The sequence below is a fragment of the Protopterus annectens genome, chromosome 12.part0, assembly GCF_019279795.1.
Source record: "Protopterus annectens isolate FY-2018-M chromosome 12.part0, PAN1.0, whole genome shotgun sequence".
Taxonomy (NCBI): domain Eukaryota; kingdom Metazoa; phylum Chordata; order Ceratodontiformes; family Protopteridae; genus Protopterus; species Protopterus annectens.
In genome coordinates, this window is record NC_056746.1 from 210,746,957 (window position 1) to 210,774,799 (window position 27,843).

Consider the following 27,843-nt stretch of genomic DNA (forward strand, 5'->3'; position numbering starts at 1 on the left):
ACCTGCATGGTGGACAGCTGTTCCATCCTGAGTAGTATGATTTGCATGTCTGTGTAGAAACTGAACAGTACCGTGACTACACATACATGTTTTGTCCAGATGTGTACAGTAATGGACACCGTGGCATGTAAACAACTCTGAGGTTTCAAGAGGTTACTTATCCCACGCGGGATGTACACACATTTTGCCGGAACATTAACGCGCGGGCATTTGGATTTACATTCCTGTGATGGGATGTTTACAAACGTGGGATATATATTTGCAATCCTGACACTGCCTAGGACGATACTTCCTACTAAATATGGGGAATACTCGCTATGTGTAGGTGTACGGATGCGCAAGGCTGGTAGCTGGATTTGGTGGACATTCGGACATGGGTGCGGGTTATGTGCTATACAGGGGTTGTTGCGTATTGCATTTGCATGCATGGGTTCTGCTTTTGGATATCCCAGTTCCGCATATGGCATCCTATGTGTATGTGACGGTTACGTTCATGTGTATAGCACATTTTAATATACATATGTTTGTGTGTGTTTGGTATACATTTTGGACTGTCAGGTTTCTTTATGGTTGTTATATAGCCACAACTGCCCAGCTGTGTACTATCACTACCACTGTGGGACTGCTGGTGACCATGCCCATGGGGCTAGACATGTGTATTGGCGGCACGCTGACATGATGCGCTTCACTTCCACTGGGTATAACTTCTGACAGTGCAGTACATTACGGACACACGATTTTAAATATCATTTGTTCCATGGACGGAAACTCATATTGCGTTGCATGCATTTCTGTTTGGTTCTCCATTTTGTGGGGCCGGGAACTGTCTTGCATGCTTTGCATACGTTTCATTATCCACGGACACTGATAGGTGCGATTACTATTGCAGGAAGGCTATAATATTCAGCAGTTTAGGTTGCTCATCGCCAGCCGATATTGACACGCCTCTGGGCGCAGCTTAGTAACGCCCCATGCACTCGTGCACGTGTCCTATGCACGTGGATGTGGAAGCAGCGCACCTTCATTAATATGCATATGGCGCTACTACACCATTTATACGCCACACGGCCGGCGCAGGCCTTACACCGGCCTTGCGCCGAGCTTCATGAATCCGGGGGTAGGTCTTTTTTTGTAGGGTCACATTCTTTGTGACAAATTACACATCATGCAACTTCTAGATCTTATCCACTTCTTAGCTTTTTGCATGCCTCTAATACTTTTTACTAACTTGTACTCAGCCAACTCCTCTAAACCTGACAAGGTACGTAACAGAGTTGTCAAATTTGGCCCCTGGTATAATATCAGAAGTCATTGGTGTATTTCTCTAAAACAAACACACTTATTAGCATTCAGTCTGTGTCAGACAATGGTACAACTTAGAGTTGTGTCTGCTCTTATTATTATCTTAATAAATACCATGCCATTCAGTCTAGTGGCATATCTCTTAGTATGATGTTTACTCAGCTAACCTTCACTTGATTGGCATATTCAAGTCTAAATTATTTTAATGACTTAGCTTTATCTTTTATGATCTCCAGACTATGGAACTTCTTACCGCTAATGATATGGGAAATTTCCCTAACAAAGTAATTTAGGAAACCCCTCAAAGGCCATCTCCAGGAAGAAAGGTGACATCATCTGACATTTGAGTAGCATTTGTCTCTTTGAAGCAGCTTCATACTTGCCATCTTTAACGTTAGATGCATCCAAAGCATAAAAATTGGCAGGAACACCACAGCTTCACACAGTAAAAGTATTTATTTGTAAAAATGTACCAGATGAGTGCTTTCACATTGTAAAACCAGCGCTTCTTCAGATCATAAAAAAACACAAAATCACAGCTCAATTTAAAAACAGATGTTCAATCAGCTATGCTAATTCATCACTTCATTAAATCAATTTCCTCCCTTTCAATACAGATTTTAAACAGACACAAGCATTAATACCAGGATGTTTATCAGCATGTAGCCTCAAGATCCATTTAAGTTCTACTGATTCAGTATAGTTAGTGAGATCACCCCCCCCACCCCCCCCCACCCCACCGGTGACCCACATGCACTATTACTCTAAAAACAAACTCATGTCCACCATTTTCTTCAATATGTTTAGCTAGTGCATTGTTTATATTGCAAGTCCTAATTTCATAAAATGTCTATCTTTTAATCTCTTATTGGTCTTACCAACATAGAATCCTGTACAAGATTTGCATGTGGCTAAAAACAGTTAGATGCTCAATCAGCTATGTTAATTCATCACTTCATTAAACCAATGTCCTCCCTTTCAATACAGGTTTTAAAGAGACACAAGCATTAATAACAGGACATTTATCAACCTGTAGCCTCAAGATCCATTTAAGTTCTACTATTTCAGTATAGTTAGTGAGATCACCCCCTCGGTGATCAACATGCACTATTTGTAGTACTCTAAAAACAAACACATTGAACATCTAACTGCTTTTAAACTGAGCTGTGATTTTACGTTTTTATAATCTGAAAAAGTGTTGATTTTTCAACATGAACGTGCTTATCTGGTCCATTTTTACAAATAAATACTTTTACTGTGTGAAGCTGTGGTGTTCCTGCCAATTTTTATGCATTGGATTTTCAGTGCTTATTTGGCAGTTACCTTTATCAGTGGCTGGGACTTGGTTCTTGTGTTTGTCTTGGTTCTACTTTTGAGTTTCACCCTGGACATGGCTGAGACAGCAACCATCAAATTGGAATATAATCCCTCAAGCAAAAACCTGCAGCAGAGATGGAGTAAGGTGATAAACTTACCTGAGAATCCACTTGTTCGGCTCAATTTTGTGGAAACTGTTAAAGAGAAAGAACCTGTAAGTAATGACTTTCCCGAGTTTTTAAAACTTGTAAGAGAACTGGAAGACAATTTGTTTAAGTTAAAAAGACAACAATGGCAACGTTGCCATTTGGAGGCTTGTCTGCATTTCAAAATCATCCCTAGGGGATTAAGAGTGCTTTGTATGCCTAGTTATGATGAAATGCATGCAGACTTACTCAAACGATGGCAACAAATGAACTTAGACGTAAGCTTCAACTACATCAACCTGTTGATTGAAAATTTCCTGCCTTTTGAGCAAAGTTTATTAGAGGCAGTAAAAGCATGCAGGTTAAATACTGAACAGCACTTTAAGGGAGAAAGGTATATGCATGCTCTAGAAAATACCTTCACCAATGTATCTAATTATGAACTGAAACTTCACCGCATAAAAACTGGAAAACTGATAACAGATTATAATGATTTTGTATCTGGCCATATTTTTGTATGGCCAAGAACAACAGAGAAGAGGGGTGGCCAGCAAAGGGCTCCTAAGCTTGACCAGAATAATATGGTAGTGTCAGAAAATCAAGAACTTAAACTGGTGCAGGATATAGAAGGAGCAGATGATGCTACCATAAGAAATAATGTGCTGCCTTCCCATAATAGTGTACAGAATTTTGCACTGAATAACCCTTTAGTGAATGATGGTCCACAATCGAGTAATTTGATGTCTGGAAGTAACACAGTACAACGGCATAATATGGGAGCCAGACCAAAAGAAAGACCAACTGAGAAACAGGGTTTTCATCCCTTACCGGTGATGGTGAAGTCATCTTGTTCGCTCAGTGGAGGGCGCCACAAGAGGAAACATTCCAATGAGTGCCCACAAGGTATATGCAAGATGAGGAGGTAAACTGCATAGTGTACAACCTTTCTGACCATGTTTTGACTGAAGCAGAACTATCTGTTCTGAATAAAGGACTCAGTTTTATTCCCTCTGTACAATCAGAGGTAAATAATGTTCTGACTGATTTAAGACTTTTTGTCGGAATCTGACTTTAAAACTAATGTTTAATAACAATAATGATGCTAATAGACCACGATTCAGGCGGCCGAGTGTTTTTGTTCCATCTATGCCTTAACATGTACAGCTTTTTATTAAAATATGTGAAAATGAGTTATGTGAATACATGCATGGAGAAAGGGCTAAGGGCTATTATAGTTTAACAGCATCACAGCACTGAGCCCTAAATGATTTAAAGAATAATCAGGCTATAAGCATTAGACAGGGACACTGAGCAATTTTTAACTGACCTCTTCATGTTTTTGGAGAGTTGTGGTGATATAAAAGGTTTTTTTCTAGTGATCCTTGATGTAGTAAATTTATTTATGTGCATCCCGAATGAGCATGGCCTTGATACCATTAGAGAAGTGTTGACACACAGAGGGAATTTTGACAACAGTTAGGTTGATATGGTTTGCTGCTTGTTGGATTTGGTTTTAAACAATATTTTTTTTTGTATGGTGACTGCTTATATACAAAAAAATGGGGGGTGGTTATGGGCACCCCCTGTGCAAGTTCATATGCAAATGCAGTAATGAACTCATGGGAGGAACAATTTGTGCTTGAGAATAGCAACATATACAGACCACACATTAGATTTTACCGTCATTTTGTGGACGATGTTTTTATCTTGTGGGGGGGTCAAGAAGAATTGTATGGTTTTCTTCACTACATTAACCATACCACTGAATTTTTGAGGTTTACTTTGTCCATGTCACAGAAAGAGATAGATTTTTTGGCTCTACGATTAATGGTTAACCAAATGGGTCAGATAGATACCAATTTATTCCGAAAGGGATGTTAGAAAAATAGTTACTTGTCCTTTGATAGTATGCACCCCAGGCATATATATCCTAATGTAGTAAGAGGCCAATACATGAGAGCCTCTAGGCTATGCACACAAGAGGAAGCATTTCATGAAAACATTGATGCACTGAGTCCCCGTTTTTTGAAAAGGGGCTATAAGAAGGACCTTCTGATACAGCATAAAGAGAGGGTAGTCAAGGATATAAAAACCATTGCTGCCCCATACTTGTCTAGATGTGCTTCTAGTGCACATAAGGATAGAAGCTTTGTCAGCAAACTCAGATTTGGTTTTGAAATACACAAATGATGTAGGCTCTGTATGTAATATTATACGAAACAACTGGGGAATACTCACAAGTGAGAACAAGACAGCTGAAATAGTTTGGAACAATCCCTCTTTTATATAGAAACATTTTTTAAACTTGAAAAGTCAACTGTATACATGGAATTGTAATACTAGTAACTTGCTATCTGCCAGACTTGGTACATACAGTTGCAGGCATTGCAGAGCTTGTACGTATATTTCACAGGAACAAGTGTTTAAACATCCACGGATTAAATATATTTTAGTCCCAGATTCTATGCAGATTGTAGCACAGTAAATGTGATTTATTTGGCCACATGCAAGTCCTGCACATGATTCTATGTTGGTAAGACCAATAAGAGATTAAAAGATAGAATTTTTAGCCATTCTCATGAGATTAGGACTTGCAATATGAACAATGCACTAGCTAAACATATTAAAGAAAATGCTGGACATGAGTTTGTTTTTAGAGTACTACAAATAGTGCATGTGGGTCACCGGTGGGGGGGTGATCTCACTAACTCTACTGAAACAGTAGAATTTAAATGGATCTTGAGGCTACAGGCTGATAAGCATCCTGGTATTAATGCTTGTGTCTCTTTAAAACCTGTATTGAAAGGATGGAAATTTGTTTAATGAAGTGATGAATTAACATAGCTGATTTGAACATCTATTTTTGAAATGAGCTGTGATTTTGTGTTTTTATGGTCTGAAGAAGCATTGGTTTTACAACATGAAAGCACCTATCTGGTACATTTTTACAAATAAATACTTTTACTGTGTGAAGCTGTGGCGTTCCTGACAATTTTTATGCTTTGGATTTTTGGTGTTTATTTGGCAGTTACTTTTATCAGATGCTGGGACTTGGTTCTGCCTTCATGTTAGATGTATACAATGGTAGCATCTACAACTGATAATATGCTCTTTATACTCTGTAATGTGTTACTGCGATGTACTACTTAGCTGAAGCATGACTTGCGAAATTTTTCTACGTCAAACGTGAGGTTGGACTTAGTTCAAGGTTGTCAGGTAATCGGCTTTTGGGAGTTTTCCCTTTTCTTTACTGTTGTGTGATGTCAGAGTTGATATACATACACACACATATATGCATACAATCATAAACACCAGGGATGGGGGTGAGGTTGCAGCACCCCCATATCTTGGTTGCAGGAGGGTTTGCCCTCTTGCAAAAAATACCTTTTTTTGTTTTACGTATTTTCGACTGACTGTGCAGTCAATGAAATTTTGTTAGCAATTTGTATATCAGCAAGGGCATATAGTTGCATACAAATATATATATGGGTGCCGAGCACTGGAGCAAAATGCAAGTGCTCTGACACCCTGTTGAGTGACCCCTTTTGACTGACAGAAATAAGGTGTTGGCAGGTGTGTGAGATCAGCAATCCCTGAGTAAGGGAAAAGTTCCTTTCCCCAGGTATTTTGTGATCTTGGAATATATATATATATTTATATTTATATATATATATATATATATATATATATATATATACACACACACACACACACACACACATATATATATATATATATATATATATATATATATATATATATATATATATATATATATAAATATATATATATCAGGGGTATGGGGGGTTCAGGGGTGCTTGTCCCCTGCAAAAGCACTTGCTTTTGGTTTAGTCTGTTCTGGGGTAATCCCCAGACTATGCACAGCATGTGTTAATTTTGGTAATTATGACATTGGTCTACAGGTGTTGGGACACTTGTTGTTTGATGCAGTGGTGCATATATATATATATATATATATATATATATAGATAAATGTATATATATATATATATATATATATATATATATATATATATATAATATGCGCAGACACTCGAGTGAGTGTATGTGTAATTTATATAATTTCTGTTCTATTTAACTTTTTTTCCCTTTTGCAAAACTACACGAAAAGTTTATAAAGTATATAAACATAAAGCTTCTACAAAATCTTATATCATATAGTCTGCCCACTAATATCTTTAACAGGCTTGTTTACTCATACTAGAATGTCACTCAGTGCTTATAACATTGTAATTTTTATCTGTGGAGCTTTTCTTCTTAGGCCTGTGCTGAAAATAACATATAATAAGTTGGAATTTCACAGTCTTCAAATACAAATGAATAAATAAATAAATTGCACTCATTTGCTTTTGCAGGCATATCTCCATAGTATGCACATTTTTTATCCTGTGCTAACATAAAATGTGCTCCTTTTGTGAATCTACATATTTCCTTCATGCTTATTTATTACTTTTAACCTTTGACCCAAGGTAGGTCTTTAGCTTTTACCAACATACAGGATGCAGAAAGAGTGGATGCCATTAATTTTTATTGCATTTATCTAGGTTTTGTGTGCAGTAAACTTTGCTCAACATCCTTGATTACTGCACTGTGATGTGTGTGTTATTCCACAATATCCATATGTTGTTTCTAAGCTTTGGTGTATGGACTATGTACTCTTTAACTATCCACTATACCACATTATACAGACATACTTAGTTTGCTATATCATTGCATGCAGGCTGAGATTTTGAGCATCACTTCACAAGTAATCTCTCATACTACACTGTCCTATCACAATGTGTGTCACATCACTCAAATTTGTATTAGCTGTACCTGTGCTTTATTCTGGCATTTCTTCGCCTTCTGCAAATGGCTAAAACATTATCATGATGTGGACTGTGTGGTGCAGAATGATTCATATATTACTATATCTTGTCATCATTCTGCATAGTCTTCAGACACCTGCACCAAGGATACCCCAATAAATTTTACAGCTGTAATGCTGAGTGTGTTTAAATGGTATAACAGAACTGGTGTGTATGTGTTTAAATGGTACAACAGTACTGTTGTGAGTGTATGCACAACTTCTGGGCACTCTTTCTTAATTCAGCATTACACATGTGACATACTATCATAGCTCAAAACAGGAGCCATGTCATGTCAATGTAATCATGTAGTGCTTTCCTGTCTCACTGATCTAGATAACCTTTCCTGTGCTGCAGTTATGCAATGTTTCTAAATAATGAATTGGAGCATTGCTGGTTCCCTACTTTTGGAACTAACAGAGCAAATGATGTAGAAAGCTTTCTTCTCAGCTTCACCCACATCAGCAACTAAGTTCATGAATGGCTCACATTGTGTAGAAGCCTTTTCTGTATTCTAATAGGGACAAGTGAAAGTTCAAATTTGATGAATTTCATTTTTTTTAGGATTTTGTTTGACTGTTTTGATATATATTTTTTACTCTGACCATTGGTTAGTGGGTATCCTGGATTAGACATGATGTCCAAACTTCTATTTTCTTGCAAAATGTTAAAACTTTTGGCATTTAAACTGTGGAAAATTGACAGACGTAACCTGTTCTGATGTACTGTTTTAGGCAAAGATTGGTTTCCATGCACTAATTATAGAATGTGTTGTAGTATCCATGCATGCACTGATTTCAGAATATGCTGCGCCATCTATGCATTGATTACAGAATATACTGAGGTGCCCATCCATTGATTACAGAACATGATGCGGTGTTCATGTACTAATTACAGAATGTGCTGCATTGTCTATGCATGGAATACAGAATGTGCCATGGTATCCATGCACTGTTTTCAAAATGTGCTATGGTGTCCATGTACTGATTACAGAAAGTGCTGTGCTGTCCATGTACTGATTGCAGAAAGTGCTGTTGTCCAGTCATTGATTTCAGAATGTGCTGTGGTATCCATACACAGATTACAGAATGTGCTGCGGTGTCCATGCACTGACTACAAAATGTGCTGTGGTACCCAAGCATTGTTTATAGAACTTGCTGTGGAGTCCATGCACAGACTGCAGAATGTGTTCTGGTGTCCATGCATAGATAACTTAATGTGTTGTGGTGTGGTGTCTATGCATTGATTACAGAATGTGCTGTGATGTCCATGCACTGATTATAGAATGTGTTGTAGTGTCCATGCATCCACTGATTACAGAATGTGCTATGGTGTTTATGCATTGATTACAGAATGTACTATGGTATCCATGCATTGATTACAGAATGATGCTGTGGTGTCCATGCACTGATTATACAACATGCTGCATTGTCCATGCAATGATTACAAAATGTTCTGTGTTGTCCATGCATTGATTACAGAATGTGCTGTGGTGTCCATGCAATAATTACAGAATGTGATATGGTGTTCATGCAATAATTACAGAATGTGATATGGTGTCCATGCACTGATTACAGAATGTGCTGTGGTGTCCATGCATTGATTTACAGAATGTGCTGTGATGTTCATGCATTGATTACCAAATGTGCTGTGGTGACCATGCATTGATTATGCAATGTGCTGTGATGTCCATGCACTGATTATAGTATATGTTGTGGGGTCGTTTAGTTCAGCCACTTCTGGATATTTTGAGTAGTCAAAGCAAAGCAAATTGAGATTGTTAAAATTTCAACTACAACACAGCATTTTTTGTTTTTAATGTTACCATTTTTATCATTTTCGGCCTTGGATTTAATTTTATTTTCCACAAATCATCTCACAAATCATCTGTATTTCCTTTGTAATACTTTATAATAGCACATTACAAAAATGTGCTTGCACAACATGCATTTATGGATTTTTTTCAGTGTTAAGTCAATTTCTCTTAATAGTCTACTCCTTAAATGGTTATTCCCTATTCAACAGACATTTCAATCTCTTATTAAAGAGCCAATTCACAAGATTCAAGTTGTTCAGTGTTATAATTCAGTGAAACAGGCATCAGTTGTCTTCTGGACTGCTTGATTTCTCATGAAAAATAATGCATGACATATGGCAGCTTCTTCTTAGGCTCACAGTATGCCTATAATTTGCATTCTGTTACTGCAAGTTTGTATTTTTCCTTTTTAAAATGTATTCATTACATCCTTGTCTGTGACATGAATGAATATAACACATTGGATTTGATCTGGTTTGTCCATAATGCCACTAACAGTGAAACACTGGATTTGATCTGGCTTGTCTGTAATGTTCATAACAATAAGACAACTCAAAATGTCAAATCCAGGACTTTTCTGAGAAGTTCACCTTTAACTTCAGAGATACTGTTTGTTTCAGGTCATCATCTCAAACTAAAAATTGAAGATGTTTGTGAAATTTTTTTCTCAATGCTTAGTGGAGTAAAAATCAAGTGAATTTGTGTCAAGTGCAAAATGAATGTAGATTAAACAAACTAATTTAAACATTTTCATCAAAATAAAAATAAATAAATGAGATGACAGAGCTCCCACAGATGAAAATGTATTTTTATGGGTATTGTTCAAGCTACATCAAATGGGGAACATTGACTTCAGAAGAGCAAGACCAAAACAAGCCCCAAAAATTGAACCTTCTTAACCAGTATTATAGTTTTTGAATATCTATTGAAATGCTTCCACAGTTTTGACACCATATCAGATCCACTAGTGAAAGTAGTGAACCAAAGCCAGATGATGGACAAAATGGGCCCTAAGCAGGCTAATGAACAACAGCACTCAGTCATACCAATATCCATTACTTGGCTGTTTATCCTCAGCTGCCATAAAACACTGTTTAAACCTATCAACATGTATACTATTGTCTTCTTTACTTTTACAATGACCAAATGGGTTTGAATTTAACTTTAAACTTGCACTTTAAATTTTACAGCAAAACACTGACGGTCATTTGTTGAAAAATATAACTGTTACATTAAAAAAGTAATTAGCATGAACAATAAAAAAACATGCTGGGATTTATAGTCAAATAACATATAGTGAAGTATTACTTAGTGGCTATGCGAAGGGTGCAGGTGGTCACAAAACAAGGTGTAATGCAGTTGCTAATAGTCTGGGACAGCCCACTAAGCACAAGTATTCCTTCTTCAGTGGCAGCCCAGGAGCACCATCTAGAGAAGTGACTTGGTTAGAATCACAAAGTAGACAAAGAAGGCTGTGTGAATCAAATGCTGCACAACATGAAGCAGCTCTTTAACAGCTCACAGGCCTAACTCATCTGCACAGAGTGTCAGATAAATTGCTGTAGCCCAACACAATGCATGGAACACCCAAGTGCCTGCAAAAAGGAAACTAAATTAAAAAATATTCATAGTTACAATATTAACATTAAACTCATAGACATCGTGCTGTTCAGTTTATTCATAGCCAAATAATAATTATACTGTCAACAGTCAACAAAACAAGGAAACTAAAAATCTTCCCAAATAACATGGATCGTATAATGATGTTCCTGTATACTACAATCAATTCCTTCCATTATATGATAATTCCTCTCGGATGCAAGAACCGAATATTTACACACACACGCACACACACACACACACACACACACACACACACACACACACACACACACACACACACACACACACACACACACAAAATCTGACGTAGCTATCAATTATAGCCCCTCTATGATTGTGCACACTTCTGATGTTTGCTCCCAGTCAAATGACTGAATATATAAACAATGACATAGACGTATATTTCAGTTTGCTGCTGTTAGAACTATTAAGTGCAGCCCATTGCACCTCATGCCCTCCAACCTGTTACCTCAAGAATCAGAGATCAGAGACCCAAAATCATGACAATATTTTAAATGTTGCTCTTGTATACTTAGAACATTGCCAGTGTAACAGATTTTGCATTAGCAAGCATTTTATGAAGGATATGACATCGGAAACTCACATGCCTGTCATTATTTAGTAACTGCAATCCAAAACGTTTTACTAGAAAGGCAGGAATTTTATGAGGAACAGACCAGAAATATGAGTGAAATTCAGGAATATTTGAAAACTATGCCCTCTGCATGCAGACACACCACACACACACACACACACACACACACACACACACACACACACACACACACACACACACACTTAGACTTCAGTTACAATGACTTGCATGACTGTACACCTCAAATATTTGCTTGAGATCAAGTGAATGAGTAAATACATAAATAAGTCATGGCCTAGAAATATATGTCAGCTAACTGCTCCCCTCTGCCCTCTAAGCTTTTTAGCTCAAGAATCAGAAACAAAGGCCCCAAATCAGTAACAAATTTTAAATATTTATCTTCTATACTTAGAAAAGTGCTAGAATAGCAAATGTTGCATTATCAAGAATTTTCTGAAGGATATAAAGACTGAAACTCACATGTCTGTCATTATGTAGTGAATGCAGTCAGTTCACAACAATTTGCCAGAAAGTCATAAGTTTTACAAAGATCAAACAAAATATCCCTGACATTATTTTCTCATGATTTCTAGACAAAGTCCAAACTAGTGGGGACACAAAGGCCTAAAAAGGGACAATTTTAAATGATTTTTTCTATCCATTTGTTAAGTGGGTAAATGCACTGGACAAAGTGCCTCTTGTCAGGACAGACAGTGAGCGCTGCCTGTTTAAATAACTTGGTCAAAGTCAAACAGCAGACAAATGACAGAATGAATCAAGCCCTGTACTTTCTGCTGCAGGAAGCAGTTCATTAACAGCTCAGTCTTGTGTGTCAGTCAACTCTAATTCACTTTAAAAAAATATCAGAAAAGCATGTTGGAAAGACATTCATTTTCTGAACAATAAGAACTATGGCTGACTGTAATACCAAATGATTTGCCAAAAAATGAAAAAGTTAACGAGGAACAGGGAGTAAATAAGAGACAGCATCACAGACATTCTGCAAAAACACAGACAGATAAGAGGCAGACAACTTTAGTTCCTTTAAAACTTTAACAGAACAGCAGGTTTTGCATCAACATGTGTTTTCTAAACAATAAGAACTATGAAACTCTAATGACTGTCACTATCTCTATTAACTATTCTCAATCTTCAGTTATTTCCAGAAAATAAATCAATGAGACCCAGGTAAAATCTGGTTGAGAGATGTGGATGGAACACAGTGGGGCATTTATTTTCTTGTAACACTGATGTTTATGGGGCCCACCAGATAGCACTGGGACTTAGGCAGCTAACTAGGTCACCGTGTGCTAGATCAGGCCATAACAGTTCAGGACAGCATATTGGGGTTACTGAGTGCACAGCTTAGTTTTATTACAGTCAACTGAGCCAAGCCATGTCACATGACTCACACCCTAGTCTTACTTGGACTTTTATAAATATAGTACATGACTTGCTCAGTATGCGATAATGTAGTACAGATGTGTGCATGTGATGCTATTTGTTCTGGTATTACACCATGGATTGATTGCTGGACTACAGTACTATGGACTCAAGTTTTGACTCCAATTCCACAGGCTTCAGGCAAAGCAACATTACTTACATCTTCAGCTGCTTTATATAGAGCCTCATCTCCAAGGAAATACAATTCACTTGTATCATTGAGGAACCACTGTGCTCCCTACATCCTTAGCAAAGTATCCACCATCAGAACCTGTAATATGTTCTCTTGCAATAAGAGAAGGCCTACATTGATATAGGTACCAATATTTCACTACCCCACAGAATAATGCCAGGGGTATGATACCATGCAAATGTCCCTAAGTAAGTGATGACTCTGAAGCCAGTGGCATCCCACAGTCTACGGCAACACGTATATCATTAGGAATTCAAAAGGTGCTATAAAAATCACAGCCAGTATGAGGCCCAGACAGCACAAAAGGTTCCCGTCCTATACCCTCCACTGCATCCTTACTCAGCATGTCAAGGCCATCTCTTCTTGGTCAGCTCTCTTGGCAGAAGTAACTGACACTGAGAAATTCCTAGTTCTGTCTTGATAAAGGCAACTGTCTGAGTCTAACTTAGAGTGGACTTCTTATTTCATAGACAGCGACAGCACATGCTACCACTGAAGTATCCAGGCCAATACACTCCCATGAAATTCCTTGATAAGGTAAAAGCAGACAGCCATCCAGGTCAGAGAACACGTGCACGTTTTTGCCTGTCAAGGGTTCTTTCACTGCAGCTAACACCTTGGAAAATACTCCAAGGGCAGAGGACAGAAAATACAAAAAATAACTTGCATTAATAACGACAATACAGTAAGTTTATTCAAAAAGTGCTTGTTAATATGTCAATCTCTTTACTGCTTTTTAAAAATAAAACAGTGTGACGGTTTAGAAGCTGTCACTAAATGATTGTAATCATTTGCAAACAGCTTCTAAATTGTTTTTAATTGCAGACAACTCGCAAGCTACTTTAAAAAGATGGATTCAAAAGACAATTAACAAGCAGTCTGTACATGACCATTTAATGACAGCTTGTAAACTGTCAGACTGTTTAACTATGTGTTAAATGTTCAGCACCCACACAGGATGACACTTCATCTTCCTCACTCCTCCTGTGTCACTGTATGATCTGTAGTAACGTTTATGTTTTAAGAGACAATAGTGTTGTATACCAATCTGCCTTTATTGTTGCACTGTACATACAGTTTCCTTAATAATAAAGAGGGGGGACAAAGCACAGCAGCAGACTTCATATGCAGTAGTGATTTTTTTTTAATCACAGAATTGTCATCAGATTTTGATTTTATTTTTAAGAAGTGTGGTTGAAGATTGTTGTCCAATTACAGAATTATTGTTTTTTTTTTTACTTTTAATTACATATTAGGTGACTAGCTGACAAACAATACATCTGCTGTGGTTTGACAACATGTATTAACTTTTTAAAATTATTTAACTTAAAAAATTGTTGGAAGGTACTTGTAAACACAAAGGTGCTCTCAGTATATGAGAGGCCATGATGGCAATCATTGTGAAAACATTCAGACTTGCATGGACTTTGTTGTAGGGTCCACATCTTGAGTATTACCATAACTGAAATATATTTATTTAACATTTGTTAACCAGGAAAGTCCAACTTGGAACAAATCCAATTTTCAGCAGAGGCCCAGGGAGAAATGCTCCAGACGAATGTTTTTGTAACATGGGAAGAAACCAGAGCACACCCCCATGAACACAGTGAGAACATGCAGACTCCACACATAAGGCACCCCAGCTGAGAATTGAACCAGAAAACCTCTTGCTGTGAAGCAAGAATGCTACCGCTGTAGTATTGCACTGTCTTGTTTAGGCTGTAGAAAAAAGTTTATTACAGTAGCTACCCTAAGTTGTCTACATTATTTTACACAGTATGAGCACTGCTGTACAGGGACAGTATTTTTATTTTAAATATTTTTTCTCTTTTGTCACTATTCTCTGTTCATGTTTCAGTCCCACTATATTGCTTATACCTCCATAAGATGCTGTATTATGTTATCTACACTACAGATATACAAGCCATAGTCAGAAACACAACTTCACACAGTCTGGTGCACTAACATGCTAATCAAACTCAGATAAACAAAGCAACACAATTAAAACAAAATTTAATTTTCAGTAAAAAAAAAACTCTAACACACAAAAGCAGTTTGTGACTTTAACAGTCTTTTAATAAAAATTTGTTTTTATTGAGGTGTTAAAACACTCAACACACTACAGTACATATTGTAATTTTAACATTTTCCGTAAAAGTATTTTGAACTCTGTTTTGCTGTTAGATATGCAAAGTTTGCTGACATACAAGTTTAAGGTATAAACTCCGCAAAACAAGGACTGTTTACTGAGACTGCAATGCTGTGCCATAAATAGAGTAGCAAACCTAACACAATTTAATCTATGGCATAAATGATGGGAGTGAAACATCTACAAGCAGTAAATAGATTAATGCCTGTTACAAAGTATTAAACATATGTAATTTTACAGCTGTTAAAGCTTTGAAAAATAAACCACACTATAAAAGGTATAAGGGATGCATCCTGATAAATATTTTCCTGTGATTGTTTGCTGATGTTTTTATATCAGACACTCAAGTGTAGCAAATAAGTCTATAAAAACAAATACAACAACAAAATGTTGAGGTTTATTATAACGTATAACAAGCTATGTCACATATTGCATTTCCTATCATGTTGGTTGTTGCATGCAGGATTTATTGATTAGTACCTCATTAGTATTTTTAAAGTGCCATGTATATTGTAATATTATAGTCCTGCTCTCACTATAAACAATTAGCTGCAATTACACTCAGTGAGGGTATGTTATTTCCAGATCATTCCACAGAACAACACAGGAACAGTGTACATACCTAAATAATGCCACAAATAAAAGTAATCCCTTAAGAATTGCTAAAAGAGGCAATTCTGGGTACATTACAGTTGTTGAGAAGAGCACTCGTATCAGATGTCAAAGACTGAAGTAAAACTGATTTCATGAACTTTAATTATGGCCTCACTTAGGAATAGGGTCCATTGCCTTCATGGTACATCAAAACCTAAACATTTGGAGAACTTAAACCAAAGCAGAAACAAGTATTAATGTTGTAGCATTCACACAGTACAGTTCTATAAGTTGAACTTACCATAACAGATGTTTGAATAATCACAGCTGCGGTAACCTTAGCTATATGGGTTACATCCTGCCAAGGATATAACAGTAGGCCAGCTTCCAAAGCTTCAGGGCATCTTTCATGCACCAAAATGGTCTCGCGGTTCAAATTGAGCTATCTAAAAGACACATTTGGGTGCAAAATCCTTCAGAGCGTACCTGCCAGCAGAGAGAGGGAAGCTGAGCCCTGAAAGGACAAGGGTCAAAGTAAAAAAAACTAAATTTTCACACCCTGGTATAAAAAAACACACACCAAAAAACAAGGGGGATGGAGGGATGGAGCGGATACTGCAGCAGTGAACATTCGAATATCTACTTGGTTAGATTACCATAGCTAATAATTTTTGGGAGATGGCAGGAGAAGGGTCCAGGAGCCCCTAGAGAATGATCCTAGCAAAGCATGATGTAGACCTACAGAAGGAATTTAGCTTATAGTGCTTTGTAAAAGTATGTACAGAGGACCAAGTAGCAGATTCTAGAATACTTCTAGAATCCAACCCTTTCTAAAAATCCATAGAAGAAGCCATGGTCATTGTAGGGTGGGCCTTGATTCTGCCTAGAATAGATTCATCATGGTGAGTATAACAAAGGATAATAGCCTTAGACAACCATTTGGAAACAGTCTGTTTTGACACCTGTTGTGCCTTCTTCCTACCTTCACAAGAAATGAACAACTGAGCCTATGATCTGAAAGATTTACCTCTGTCAGAATAGTAACTGAGTTGTCTGTGGACATCCAACGTATGGAGTATCCTTTCTAACTCATTTTTATGGTCAGGAAAGAAATGGGAAGATGAACAGTTTGGCTTAAAATAAACTCAGATACCACTTTAAGCACAAAAGAAAGAATAATTCTCAAAGAATCCCTGTCCTTATGGAAAATGAGGTAGCACTGACTAACCATAAGAACTTGCAACTCAGATACTCTTCTTGCTGAGGTCAGAGCAATCATTAAAGCTGTTTTTCATGTTACGAACCTCAACCAGATTAGCCCGGCATTCTACAAATGCCCTGAATGCAGTAGCTAAACTAAAAGGCAAGGCAGTAAACAGGCAATGGGAGCCCCTGTCAAAAATCTCAAGTGTTAGTTTCACTAACTCAAAATTAAGATCCCAAGGAGGGGCCACTGGTTTACATGGAGAACTCTTATGAAAACCCCCTTTCAAGAACATTTTGACACGTGACTGCCTTGAAAGAGGAAGATCCATGGGCAGACATATTGAAATGGCTGATAAATGAACCTTGATAGAGGAATAAGAAAAGCCACAGGAAAGAAACTCATAAAAATACTGTAAGACTAGAGCACAACTAACACAGAATGGGTGCTGATTATGTTGTTGGCACCACCTAGAAAGCATTTTCCACCTGCTAATATATGATTTTCAAGTAGCAGGCTTTTTTGTCTCATTCAGTACCTGCTGCATATCCTCAGAAAACAGGTGCCTAAAGGAATTAAGACCCTATCATTCAGGCAGTCAATTAAAGATGATTGATGTCGGGGTGTAACAGCCCTGTTCTTGTGTGAGTAGATCTATTTTGTGAGGAAGCTTGTGGTAATTTCTTCTGGCCATTTCCAAAAGAAGGGAGAACCATGGTTGCCTGAGCCAGAATGATCTTGGGGATTCCTTCTGAATCTTCGGAAGTACTCTGGATATTAGTGGAAAGGATGGGAAGACATACAAGAACATTACTGTCCAAAGAAAAGAAAAGGCACCTGTCTTCCAGGTCTTCTTGCATGGAGTACTGGAACAGAATTTTGCCAGTTGATTGTTCAGATAGAAGGCAAAGAAGTCTACTTGAAGAACTCCCCATGGATAGATCAAATCTTGGAAGACGACCCCTGGATCTAGTTTCCATTTGTGAGGGTCTGCCATGGTCCTGCACAGCTTGCCTGCCACACAGTTTTGCTCTGATGGAATGTATGATGCCTATAGAGTGAGATTGTGCTGTCAGGCTATACCCAAGCTAACATGGTTAGTCTGCAAAGAGCATATGTCATGGTTCCCCATTGCTTGTTGATGTACCACATCAATGTGGTATTGTCTGTAACCACTTGAAGAAGTCCCGGGGACCAAATACGTTTCAAAGAACTGAGCACCTCGATCAGGGCACACATCTCCTTGATATTTATATATTATGGTCTTGTGTCTGTCCTTGGTATCCCACACCCCCTACACTTTTATCTTTCCTGAAATTGCTCCCCAAGGAAAGCCTGAAGTATTGGTGGTGTTATGTCTGCTTTTGCATCGGGGAGGGAGAAGGTTAGACCTTGATGTAAGGATACCTGTTGTCTCCTCCAAGTGATTTCTCTTCTGACAAACCCCAGTAATGAGATCTGAAAAGAGAAAGGCTGCTGATGCTTGGACTAAAGAGATTTCAGTTACCACTCTATCTTTCTCATGTGGAGTCTTGGCAGGGGTATCATGAGAATCACAGATGTCATGAGACCCAAAATCCTGAGACATTTTCTCGCAGTGATCAAAGTCTGAGTGGAAAACCTTAGAAACAGATCTAAATAAAGATCTATTTTTTTCCAGTAGAAAAAAAGCTCTTTGAACTGAATAGTCTATCTGACATCCCAGGAACACAATATTGTGTGAGGGAGTTAAGAAAGACTTTTCAATGTTTGCCTGCAATCCCATCTTGTGCAAGAGATCTCTCACCCAAGAGAAAGAGATTCCTGACACTGTGAAAGAGTCTGAAAAGATAAACAAGCCATCTAAATATGGAAAAATGGGGATACCCTATAACCTGCAATGAGCTATAACTGGAGGTAGACACTTTTTGAATACTTTTGGTGCAGTGGATAGTCCAACGGGTAAGACAGAGAATTGATAATGTGATCCTTAAGAAATGCCTGAAGTCTGGATGAGTAGGAATGAGATAATAAGCATCTTTTAAGTCTAGTGTTACCAGGAAACTTAAAAGAGGAAGATAATGTATTTTATTGTATCTGTACTGCCTGTTATGATTATGCTTCTTGTTAATACAAACTGTTCCAGTATTATGTCATTTTATACTAATTGCTTTTGTGGAGCTTTTCTCCCAGGGCCTCAACTGAAAATAGATTCTTCTTGTCCCAGTGGACTTTCCTGGTAAACAAATGCCAATAGGTTGTAAAGTGGCATCAGTAAGAATTTGGGCAGTTTCACAAACAGGTTTAGGAAAGAAAGATCCAGAACATTTTCTTTCTCTGGAACTAGGAACATCCTTAAATAAAACCCCACCCCCAACTGGGAAGGAGGAACTGGATCTGTTACTGTTTGGGACAGCATGTGATGAAGAATAGGTGGAAAGAAAACAGTTTGATCTGCAGGATGAGGAATGCCCCTTTGGAAAGTAGAAATTTCCCTGCACTGCCATCTGTAACCCTGGTGAATGATTTTCAGAAACCATTTGTCTGAAAAAAAATGTTGCTAAGGAGAAAATGGAGATTCAGACTTTCTGGAAGACAAAAATATGCAGGGTGGGAGGGGGTCACAAGATCTCTTGAATAGTCATTCAGACTTGTTAGAGTGTCCTTATTTTTGGGAGGTTTGAAAATTATTTTTGGGACTTTCTTCCCACTTCTTAAATGTCTGTTTTCCTGAATTCTGTTGAGATTGTTTATTCATTTTTTTTTTGCTGAAACTAGATGAAAAGACATAGAATCACTCAGACAATTTGAAATAGGAGGGCAGGAAAATCTTAGTGATTCCCTGGATCATCTTGCTCTTTCATCACATTCTTTGAACACTTTGATCAAATCTGCAACAGAGGGACCAAACAATAAATCACTATACAAGGGAGAATTTAAAATCTAATTTTTAACATCATCTGGGTGGTTCTGGGAAAGCAGCCAAGCAAATCTCCTTAAAACAGTACCAGTGGCCATAGTCCTGGAAGAATTATCAGCACAGTCATACACATACTGCATACAATGAGTAGTGACCTATGCAAAAGAAGAAACTAAGTTACTTAAAACAGATTTTTCTTCACAAGAAGAAATGGTAGATAAAACATTCCTCATATGTTCACAATATGTCAGAATAAACGTTAACATATGAGCCTGACTATTTGAAATTTTGAAATTCAAGGTTGCAGAAGTATACACTTTTTCCCCATACCTAGCGATAATTTTCCCATCTTTACTAGAAAGTGTGGGATTGGAATTAACTAAGTGCTTAGTAGCAGAGGTGTCAGCTAAGGCTATAACTGCTGGGTCAGGTTTGGGAATAGAACATACAATTTTAAAAGACTGAGGAGCTTACCTCCTGTCTGCCTTTTTGGGGACAGATGGCTGACTATCAGAAGAATTAAAGGCAGTAAGACACAAATCCTCTAAAGTGGGTAGGACAGGATGAATGGGTGTAGGTTCAAGAAAAGCCTTCTGTAACAACTTGTAGTATTTTTTTGAGGAGCTGAGAAACCTCAGTGTTTTCCCATTGAAAACACTGAGACATTCTAGCAATAATCTCAGAGAAAGAAACCCCCACAAAAAGAACCAGAAAGTGAACTCTCCTCTGAGTCTGAATCACAGATCGGAGGAAAAAACCCTTAATCCATCCCTGCATCTTCCTATTCAGATTCAAAATCTTGAAGCTCTTCAGTGAAGGAGGCATACCTCATTCTTTTGCCAGAAACTGGTCTTCAAGAAGTATCAATAGAATGTGTCAAACCCCATGAGTCAGTCCTAGTAAACCACTCCAATCCACAGAAATTTGAGAAATAGATACATTCTTGTTTTTTTTGTTTCTTTTTGACAGGAAAAATGGGGCCAGCTGTGTTACTAATGGGAACTACCATTTCTCCAGGAATGGGCACAGCATTCGCACTTAACAGGGAAACCTCTCCTGTACCCTCTCCCAGGACTTACAAGAGTGGTTATCCTTTGCCCACTGAGGTTACCGCAACAGCCGCAGAGGACCTGGCTACCCTCTGGTCCATAGTGGCTGTAAGTGCTACACCAGAGGGATCCCAGGTAAAAATGAGTGGTCTGTGGTACAACAAATGGCCTCAGAAGTCACTCACCTGCTGGCTGGTGAAGCAAATTGCTAGCCTGCTATAGAGGCAAAGACTGTTTGTTTAACTTTTCCTTTTTGTGGCTATGTGGTTATATATTTTTTTTGAAAGAAAAAACACAGTAAAAAGCACTTTCAAACACTAGGGCAACCCCACACATTAAAGTAAAATATTTTCTGTGAAGAAATTGTGTTTATCAGTTAGATAACACTACTTTTAAACTGACAGAATAATGAGTGCCCCATTTAAAGGTATGTTACAGTCTCGAGACACTTCATTAAAACACAACACTCATATCTTTAAAATGTCTTACCCGAAGAGGAAAGAAATAAAACATCAGTAAAAAAAAAAAAAAGAAATGGAAGTTTTTTTCCCCCCAAAGGGAACTTATCTGCCCAGCTAAGGAAAGCACAAGCCAGCCGTTCATCCTCAAAAGCCTCAGAAGAGTGTACTCTTTGGTGGTAGTAAAGCTCCGAAAGGCTTCATGCTCAAACTTGTCTTTCAGTCAGCTCACCTCGAGCTACTTGACAGTTTGGGTGTGTGGAAGGTGCCCTAAAGCTTTGGAAGATGGTCAGCTGTTATATTCTTGGCAGGATATAACCCAGAAAGCTAAGGCTACTGCAGCAATGATCAATATGAAGAACGTGTAAGAGTTCAAGGAGTTCATTCTTTCAGAATGTCCTGTTCAAGAACTCTTAGAAACAGTTTGGTCTCATCCTTGAGTACTCAGTCAGGACTGCTGCTTGGAATAAGGTACCACTGCAAACAGAAACACAAGAAGTCCATACAGCGTGTGATCATTTCTTCAGAATTCAACCAGCGTACATCAATAGTGAAAAAAAAGTACAACAGCAGTAACACTTTACTTACAAACATCAGTTTGTAAGCTCAGCTCCACCTAAAAAAAAAAACATATCCCGGAGAGCCACACGCTCCGGAGATATAAACCTCACCACAATGATAAACAGGACATGCTGGAGGGATAGATTCCTGTCCCAGAGACTCCCCCCATGCTTTGGAACAGGATTCCAATATACATCAGGCAGAGCCCCTCACTAAAACTCTTCAAGAGAAACCTTGGCGGGTGGATGGGAGACAGAAAATTTACCCCAGGGATCACTGCAGTGGCTCTGCTGGACAGAGGCACAGGGAACTAATAGCTCTGCTGGACAGAGGCACAGGAAATTAATCTAAGGGGGTGGCAAAAGCCAACACATTTTGGCTAGGCTTATAAATGCCCTTGGGCAGATAGCCTAGTACTTACCTATGAACCTATGAACCTAAAAGGCTCTTGGTGTATATTCGCAAATGACATCCATCTTCATATTCATACATTTTTATTTTTGGTCCCAAACTGACTGACAACATGTCAAAGAGGGTTGTACACAAGAATGGAAAATAATAAGGCTAGATGTAAAGTTCCAATAGATGATTTTGCTTGGGGGCAAGCCGCTATGTACCACCCATACTCTGTCTAGTACCCATCTGAAGTAAGTTCATGTCATCTTACAGCTGAGTGCAAGGTACCTTTTTTTGCATATAAAAACAGAGTGTGACTAAAGATAATATAATATCAGAGTTAGAATAAATAACAAGTGGATGCGTGGATGTGACAGTCCCCATATGGAGTGACCCGTACTTTTGTTAAATATTTCTGCACTTCTTCTCTGTCCACTACTGCTAAGCATCAGTTGTGGAAGTAGGCTGGTACAGGAATAGACTTAGGACTTGCTACACTGTATCCTACAAGTGATTCTTTAAACCCTATATCTGGCTCTTTGCACTATGTGTTGAAACTGTTGAGTAAAAAGAAATAACGCATTTAATACTTTTTGTAGCATGGTTATAGTATAGATGATGTTATAACATAATGTAAATGGTGATCAGGTTATGTATTTCAGCCAGGACTGTTGCAGGTCTTCAGTTTTCATTCCTCTGTACTCTTTCTGGGAATAATGCTTAGAACAATAGGTTTTTTGGGAGTCATAAAACCTTTAGGATCTAGTTCCAGTGGGATCTATCACAGATAAAAGAAAGATAAGAAAATATCAGTAGCTGTGCCTGGTTAAAAGAAATAATATACAACAAAAACTCTAGAAAATATGTATAATGCCTTAATGTATCTAGTCAGATAGACTGCTACATTCTTTTATACATGATAACCCCTTACCCCATTACTTATGTTTCTGTAACATCAAACCTTATATTCATCCTCTGTGTGATTTTTTTTTAATGGAACCCATTTTATCTAAGTGTAACTTGTTTAATAAAGGAATATGTATAACCAGTTCTCATTATTTCAGTTTCACAAAGTACTCCTTGCCAAAACTACTGTGCACTTTAAGCACACACACATATTCCATTGCACTTTCCTTTTCTCTAGCAAATAGATCACACTTGATTTCATTGTGCCTTCTCACTGACAGTGAAATAGAACTTAAACCCAGTTCCCAACAACCAGTCAACAATCGATCAAATCTCCATACCTGTCCGTTCATGCACACACCACTTTCACATCCTTTTGTATCACCTCCCTTAATACTCAAAACATATTAAACAAATGAGATACATTAGAGGTCTTGATAAGCCATTGCAATTCAGGTGTCCTCTCCATAGTAGAAACTATGCTAAAGGAGGATCCCATATTCTCCCCTTATCTACCAGCCAGTTCTCATTGCATGCCACTAATCATGTTGGTCTCATAAAAGGCGAAAGTTTATGCTCCTGACTGGAAAGTTATTTCATGCACAGACCATGGTACAATCTACTTCAACCAATTTCTCTCTCTGGCCCCAACTTAGTTATCACATAAATGACCTATGGCAATTCCAGTCTGTATATTGCCTCTGTATATATCATTCCCCCAAGACAGTAACTGTTTTTTTAAGCTATTGAGCAGGATTTCTCCATGGATTAACAACAAAATGCTTTAAATTACAATGAGATCTGAATCTTGGCTGGCTTGTTTCACAGCACAATATCCTTAAACAGCAATCTAACATTTTCAGTATTACATAACTGATCTCTGGACCATCTCACCCCCTTCCAAAAGTACCCTTCTTGATCTCTACTTTATAACTTCCCTCACAGATACTGCTCTACTTAGGTGTTCTCCAATTCTCTATCTGGTGTTTCAAAACATCTAAGCAACCTTCCTTTATACATCCAGCACTGACAACACCACTACAGCAACCGTCCTTTATACATCCAGTGCTGACAATGCCATTACAGCAACTGTTCTTTATACATCCAGCACTGACAATGCCACTACAGCAACCTTTCTTTATACATCCAGTGCTGACAATGCCACTACAGCAACCTTCCTTTATACATCCAGTGCTGACAATGCCACTACAGCAACCGTCCTTTATACATCCAGTGCTGACAATGCCACTACAGCAACCGTCCTTTATACATCCAGTGCTGACAACACCACTACAGCAACCGTCCTTTATACATCCAGTGCTGACAATGCCATTACAGCAACTGTTCTTTATACATCCAGTGCTGACAATGCCATTACAGCAACTGTTCTTTATACATCCAGCACTGACAATGCCACTACAGCAACCGTCCTTTATACATCCAGTGCTGACAATGCCACTACAGCAACCGTCCTTTATACATCCAGTGCTGACAACACCACTACAGCAACCATCCTTTATACATCCAGTGCTGACAATGCCATTACAGCAACTGTTCTTTATACATCCAGTGCTGACAATGCCATTACAGCAACTGTTCTTTATACATCCAGCACTGACAATGCCACTACAGCAACCGTCCTTTATACATCCAGTGCTGACAACGCCATTACAGCAACTATCCTTTATACATCCAGCGCTGACAATGCCACTACAGCAACCTTCCTTTATACATCCAGTGCTGACAATGCCACTACAGCAACCTTTCTTTATACATCCAGCACTGACAACACCACTACAGCAACCGTCCTTTATACATCCAGTGCTGACAATGCCACTACAGCAACTATCCTTTATACATCCAGCGCTGACAATGCCATTACAGCAACTATCCTTTATACATCCAGCGCTGACAATGCCACTACAGCAACCTTCCTTTATACATCCAGTGCTGACAATGCCACTACAGCAACCTTTCTTTATACATCCAGTGCTGACAACACCACTACAGCAACTATCCTTTATACATCCAGCGCTGACAATGCCACTACAGCAACCTTCCTTTATACATCCAGTGCTGACAATGCCACTACAGCAACTGTCCTTTATACATCCAGTGCTGACAACGCCATTACAGCAACTATCCTTTATACATCCAGCGCTGACAATGCCACTACAGCAACCTTCCTTTATACATCCAGTGCTGACAACACCACTACAGCAACTGTCCTTTATACATCCAGTGCTGACAACGCCATTACAGCAACTATCCTTTATACATCCAGTGCTGACAATGCCATTACAGCAACTGTTCTTTATACATCCAGCACTGACAATGCCACTACAGCAACCGTCCTTTATACATCCAGTGCTGACAATGCCATTACAGCAACTGTTCTTTATACATCCAGCACTGACAATGCCACTACAGCAACCTTTCTTTATACATCCAGCGCTGACAATGCCACTACAGCAACTGTCCTTTATACATCCAGTGCTGACAACGCCATTACAGCAACTATCCTTTATACATCCAGCTGACAATGCCACTACAGCAACCTTCCTTTATACATCCAGTGCTGACAATGCCACTACAGCAACTGTCCTTTATACATCCAGTGCTGACAACGCCATTACAGCAACTATCCTTTATACATCCAGCGCTGACAATGCCACTACAGCAACCTTCCTTTATACATCCAGTGCTGACAATGCCACTACAGCAACTGTCCTTTATACATCCAGTGCTGACAACGCCATTACAGCAACTATCCTTTATACATCCAGTGCTGACAACGCCATTACAGCAACTATCCTTTATACATCCAGTGCTGACAATGCCACTACAGCAACCTTCCTTTATACATCCAGTGCTGACAATGCCACTACAGCAACTGTCCTTTATACATCCAGTGCTGACAACGCCATTACAGCAACTATCCTTTATACATCCAGCGCTGACAATGCCACTACAGCAACCTTCCTTTATACATCCAGTGCTGACAATGCCACTACAGCAACCTTTCTTTATACATCCAGTGCTGACAACACCACTACAGCAACCATCCTTTGTACATCCAGTGCTGACAATGCCATTACAGCAACTGTTCTTTATACATCCAGCACTGACAATGCCACTACAGCAACCTTTCTTTATACATCCAGTGCTGACAACGCCATTACAGCAACTATCCTTTATACATCCAGCGCTGACAATGCCACTACAGCAACTATCCTTTATACATCCAGCGCTGACAATGCCACTACAGCAACCTTCCTTTATACATCCAGTGCTGACAATGCCACTACAGCAACTGTCCTTTATACATCCAGTGCTGACAACGCCATTACAGGAACCATCCTTTATACATCCAGGGCTGACAATGTCACTATAGAAACCTTCCTTTATACATCCAGTGCTGATAATGCCACTACAGAATATAAACCTGACTGCCATTTATTTGCATATCAGTGCTAATAATGTTTTAGAATTTTTTACACATTATTCTTACCAGGGCAGCATATGCTTTATCCTATTAGAAAATGTTGTCTATTCAATAACCACCTTGTTTAGCCTTAATCCTCTAAGCCATTCATTTTCTTCAGGATAGATAGATATTCTGTTACTCAACATTTCTCTCACTTCCAGAAAACATGGTTTTCAACATAGTTTTATAGGTTCATAGGTTCATAGGTAGGTACTAGGCTATTGGCCCTGGGGCTTATACAAGCCCAGCCAAAAAGGTACCCTGGCTTTTGCCACCCAAGAAAATTATTTTCCTGTGCCACTGTCGAGCAGAGTCACAGAGGTGATCCCTGGGGTGAATTTCCTATTTCCCATCCAATCATCAAGATTTTTCTTGAAGAGTGCTAATGAGGAGCTTTGTTTGATATAAATAGTTTATTCCAAAGTATGGGAAGTCTCTGGGACAGGAATCTATCCCTCCGGCATGTTCTGTTTAATGTGGTGACAAGGTTTAGGTCCCTAGAGCGTGTAGCTCAGAGGGATTAGGATTTCTTTAAGTGGAGTATGTCCAACAGCTCTGGGTTTGACATAGCTTTGTATGATAGGCAGTGATCACCTCTGAGAAGGCGATATGCGACGGAGTAAAGCTGGAGTTTTTTGAGACGGTCTGCGTAGGGCATCTGTTTGAGGCCAGTAATCTTCTTTGTGAGGTATTTTTGTGGCCTTTCCAGTTGTTGTAGATGTCTTGTGAGGTGCATACCAAAAGGGGCATTGTACTCTATAATGGGTCTAATGAGTGATGAGTAGAGGGGAACAATGACCTCTTTTTTTTCTGGATGAGAAACCTTTTGTGATGAGG

At 38.6% G+C, this 27,843-nt stretch overlaps 1 protein-coding gene across 2 annotated transcripts in view; it reads right to left on the reverse strand.

The window, feature by feature from the left end:
- LOC122816454 (cytochrome P450 3A9-like) overlaps positions 1 to 27,843 on the reverse strand; it is a 473,820-nt gene that overhangs the window by 122,044 nt on the left and 323,933 nt on the right. The window contains exon 13 of one of the 2 annotated variants that reach the window (XM_044089261.1): positions 22,561 to 23,391. The exons of the other annotated variant lie outside the window; for it this stretch is intronic. Coding sequence (XP_043945196.1) covers positions 23,302 to 23,391 — 90 coding nt within the window. The 3' untranslated portion in view covers positions 22,561 to 23,301. Of the gene's footprint in view, positions 1 to 22,560; positions 23,392 to 27,843 lie in introns of those variants that run through there. 2 annotated transcript variants of the gene reach the window in all.